At 37.3% G+C, this 5,086-nt stretch overlaps 1 protein-coding gene across 1 annotated transcript in view; it reads right to left on the reverse strand.

The window, feature by feature from the left end:
* LOC102841872 (arylacetamide deacetylase-like 2-like) overlaps nt 1-3,938 on the reverse strand; it is a 17,867-nt gene extending 13,929 nt beyond the window's left edge. Inside the window, exons 1-2 of the mRNA XM_006867999.1 lie at nt 3,923-3,938; nt 3,006-3,075 (exon numbers count right to left, since the gene is read on the reverse strand). Coding sequence (XP_006868061.1) covers nt 3,006-3,075; nt 3,923-3,938 — 86 coding nt within the window. The remainder of the gene's footprint in view (nt 1-3,005; nt 3,076-3,922) is intronic.
* Between the last annotated feature and the right edge of the window lie 1,148 nt (nt 3,939-5,086).

Genomic DNA, 5,086 nt, shown 5'->3' on the forward strand with positions numbered 1-5,086 from the left:
CTTTCTTTATGTATGATGTTCTCATATTATCCCACAATCCCTCAGGTGTTCAATCAGTAGTCTCTAATGCATCAAATCTGTTCTTGAGATGGAGTCCTAGTGTGACACTGTAGGATAAGTATTGAACCTTAAGGTCAATTTGAACTGCAAGATCGGCAGTTCAAATTCACCAACTGCTCTTTAGAAACTTTGTACAGAATCACTGAGTTGGAACCTACTTGATGTCACTAATCAACAACAATCATACTCACAGTTATATTTTGTCTCTCGTGGGGTTGTTTTAATTTTCAAGATCAGCCTGAATTTACCTATGTGCAATTGATGGTATGCTCCACACTTGGCCACTGACCTTGATTTAGCTAATGATAATGAGCTTCTCCATTGACTCTTCCCAAAGATGTAGTCAGTTGGATTTCTGTGTATTCCAGTTGGTAAAGTATACATATATTGTTATAGTATATGTTGTGGAAAAAATATTTGCAATGAGTATGTCATTGGTCTACCAAAAGTCTACCATGCTAGCTAGCTCCAGTTTTATTTCTATCACCAAGTCATATTTTCCAACAACTGTTTCTTTCTCTTTGCTTCCAACCTTTCCATTCAAATCACCAGAAATTATCAATGCATCTTGATTGCATGTTTGATCAATTTCAGACTGAAAAACTATTAGAATTCTTCAGTTTCATTATCACTGGCTGATTAGTGCATAAATTTGGATTATCCACTGGTCTTCCTTGTTGTTGTTGCTGTTGAGTACTGTCAAGACAGTCTAGACTCATAGTAACTCTAGATAAGGTTTCTGAGTAGTTGCTGGTGGGTTTGAGCTGCTAAACTAACTGTTAGCAGTTCAATAATTACTCTAGAGTGCCACACTAGGACTCTGGACTTTCTCGCAGGTATTTTCTTATCACAGACAGCATAGTCCTTCAAGATAGATATTGAAATGCTCTTTTTGACAATCAATGCAATATTACCCTTCTTCAGTTTGTCATTCCCAACATAGTAAACCGTATGATTGCCCTTTTTTAAAATGACCAATACTGATCTATTTCAGTTCACTAATGTCTAGTAAGGAGTCCTGGTATGGCGCTGAGGGTTAACACACTGGAATGCTAAGTTGATTTGAACTGCAAATTCGGCAGTTCAAGCTCACCAGTCACTCCTAGGAAACCCAGGGTCGCTGTGAGTTGGAATTGACTTGATGGCACTTAACAACAACAATAATGTCTAGTTTATTGGTCTTTATGTGTTCCATTTCATTTTTACGGCTTCCAATTTTCCTATATTTATACTTTGTACATTTTACCATATTAATGGAGGTTTTCAGCTGGGTCTTTTCATTTTGAAATGTTCCCCATCAACAAATTAAGATATTGAAAGCTTTACTCCATCAATGTCATTATTCTTTGAGGAATATTTCTTCTCCAGTCGTAATTTGGCTAACAGTGACTTGCTTCTCCGTCTTCCTAATCTGTCTTAGTCTGGAAGCTCTACTTAAACTAATACACCATGGGTGATTCTCCTGGTATCTAAAATACTGGTGTCATACCTTCCATCATCACAGAAACACACAAGACACCACAGTATCACAAACTGACAGACAAGTAGCATGTTGTTGTTGTTGTTATGTGCCATCGAGTCGGTTCCGACCCATAGCGACCTTGTATAGGGTTTCCGAGGGTATAAATCTTTACGGAAGTAGAAAGCCTCATCTTTCTCCCGCGGTGCAGCTGGTAGTTTCGAACCGCTGACCTTAAGGTTCGCAGCCCGATTCGTAACCACTACGCTACAAGTAGCATACTCAGTATAAAAATCAGCAAATATCATGTCAATGATGCAACTATTAAACTAGGTATAAGCATCTCTCACCATCTTAAATGTATGTTTAAAACAATCAAGTACATATGGGAGAATATCCTAGTTATAAATTAGAAGTATCTTTTATGACTTAAAAATTCTTCCAGCTGTTCTAAGGCAGGAATCATCACGAGGATAGCTCTGTTTCTGTTACATTTACGATTTGTCCTTCTTATGCTCTCACTTAGTCAAGAAATTCCACTATGCCCTCTTTTCAGTATTAGGTTAGAATTCTTTTAGTATATTTCTACCCTATGGAATTGATAGGGATATGGGGAAAATAGTCTCCATCTTCAGGGTGATAGTTTAGGATGTACAAAGTACACTTACATGTTTCCACATGTACTAGATATTCTTGTACATTTAGGCAAACATCAAGTGTATCTGAAATCTCTTATTATCAGACTGACTTAAAAATTTTGGGTGGACTTTTGGTGTGTCGCTGTGGAGCAGCACTGGACTGTGAACCACAAGGTCTGTGGTTCAAACCCACCAGCTGCTCCTCAGAAACTCTATACAGGGTCACTATGAGTTGGAACAGAATCAATGGCACTTAAACAACAACAAAAATAACATGTTTGCCACCTGATAATCCTGCAAACAAGAATAAATCTAAAACTAATCAGTTTATTGCCAGTGCAAACAAAACTAAACATCTCAAATTTTAATGAGCAATTATGTCCTGGTGTGGCACTATGTTATAAAGTCTAGACCACAATATCAGATTGAACCACAAGGTTAGTAGTTCAAACTCACCAGTCCTTCCATGGAAATCATACACAGGGTCGATATGAGTCAGATTCGACTCCATGGCACTTAACAACAACAACAAACTCCCTCCTTCTAATTAACTGTAATTAACAGAAGATAAATCTAGGTCATTTTAGGACAGCCTAGAGATTACTACAGTTGTGTTATCAAAGATGCTTACCCCGGAATCCTCTATTAAACTGAGTTTAAAAAGAAATTGGACCCCTTTGGGGAATTGTGAAGATTAACATTGTCAATAAAACATAGTTTTATGTACCAAAAATGACTAAGTTCACAGTATTTTTCAAGGCTTAGGTGATTTGATTTGTAAACCAAATCTCTAAGTAATTACAGTGAAAATTATAATATTAAAATAATGAAAGTTGTAATTATCTTACTCCACTACTACAACAACAGCATCAACTTTGTTTGCAGTCCATTTATTCAGGTTGTCATAGTATGTATGCTCTGGAATGAAAGAAATAATAATAATACAAAAAGGTGTACCATGTAAATAAAGAATAAAAACAATCACCTACACTTATAAATACATTAAACACTAAAGACCGAAGACCAGAAGAGTTGTGGGATGACATCAAGAATATCATACAGGAAGAGAGCAAAAAGTCATTGAGAAGACAAGAAAGAAGGAAAAGGTCAAAATGGATGTCAGAAGAACCACTGATATTTGCTCTCCAGTGTAGAGATGCTAAAGCAAATGGAAGAAATGAGGAGGTACAAGAGCTGAACAGAAAACTTCAAAGACCAGCTCAAGAAGATAAAGCCAAACATTACAACAAAATGTGCAAAGATCTGGAATCAGAAAACCAAAAAGGAAGAACACGCTCAGCATTTCTGAAGCTGGGGGAACTGAAGAAAAAATTCAAGCTTCAACTTTCATTATTGAAAGATTCTCTGGACACATTATTGAAAGATTCAGAAAGCATCAAGAGACAATGGAAGGAATACACAGAGTCACTGTACCAAAAGGAAATGGTTAATGTTCAATAATTTCAAGAGGTAGCATACGATCAAGAGCCAGTGAGGAGGCAGGGCTTGATGGAGGCTAGGGTGGAGGTGCAGTGAAATTCACCATCAGCAATACCACAGAATACCAGGCAAAGCAGATCCAGGGCAGAGTTTCAAAACTCGGAACCACTAGGTATGAATATTTTTAAAGTTTGAAGGCTTATAGCTAGTGGAACTTGAGGCTGAAGTAAGAAATCAGTTACTTTTGAATCTACCAGGCTCAGTGGCCCAGAGCTGACAACTTGGCGAGACCAAATGGCAAGACCAAGCTGGGGAGCAGACACACCATGTATAGACGCCATGTGAATCTCTGAGCAAAGGTGGACAATACACTTTGTCAGTTTTGCTTTGTTCTAATTCTTTTTTTTTTTGGTATATATTCAGTAGCCCTCCCACCCCACTGTTTGTGCATCTCCCTTCTAGTGACTAGGGGGGCAGTGCCTGTGTGAGTAGACATCCCCCACCCTCACCACTGGTGGGTTCTTCTGCCATGCATTCACATAGATACTCTCAGACCAAGAGCTGGCCCTGAACTCATTTTTTTGTATGTTTTTGTGTTTGTTTGTTTTTAATACAGGAAAGGTCAGGACAGGGGTGGAAAGAGGGAAAGAGAGTTTTAAAATAAAACAGACAAAAAATTAAATTAAATCCTGAGGTACAGCATAACCAACAGTGGCATCTTGAAATCTCTCAGGCAGCTTTGAAGGCAAGAAGCTGAAGAGAGGACATTAAAGTCATACTCATACTAGGATTCAGATTTCAACAGCACTGAGAAGGCTGTTAAAGTCAGACTGATTGACTCTAAAGCTCATATATGTGTAATTTCAGTTTTACATATTTATGCACCATTTTATCAAGAACTCTTATGCTTACTTCTCTGACATAAAATAAATACTAATTTCTCATCTAGAATCACTTAAATGACTCTAATTCAGTCATGACAAGGGTAGGCAGAAATTGATTAATTACTAGCATAATCTTTAAAGTGATTTTCTCAATATTTTCATTCTACTTACATATACATCTTTAGTGGGTATGTTGTTATTGTTGTTACATGCCGTGGAGTCGGTTCCAACTCATAGCGACCCTGTACAGGGTTTCCAAGGCTGTAATCTTTACAGGAGCAGAAAGCCTCATCTTTCTCCTGCAGAACAGCTGGTAGTTTCAAACTGATGACCTTGCAGTTCACAACCCAATTAGTAACCACTACGATACCAGAGCTAAACAAATGCATTTGTCAACAATTTTATTTTAAATGTTCAATGTCCTAATTCTATTTTTTAATATAGAAAATAGAAACTTAATTTTAGTCACAGATTTCAGAATGTGTTGACATGGGTGGAGAAATAAGCATCTGTCATTCTGAAGTTGGAGGACATATGAGAAAGTAAAGTAAGCTAATAGAATAGTTTCTCTGTACAACTAGCCATTGTTTATTTGTCTTTTCTCC

Source organism: Chrysochloris asiatica, unplaced genomic scaffold (assembly GCF_000296735.1).
Source record: "Chrysochloris asiatica unplaced genomic scaffold, ChrAsi1.0 scaffold00113, whole genome shotgun sequence".
Lineage (NCBI taxonomy): Eukaryota > Metazoa > Chordata > Mammalia > Afrosoricida > Chrysochloridae > Chrysochloris > Chrysochloris asiatica.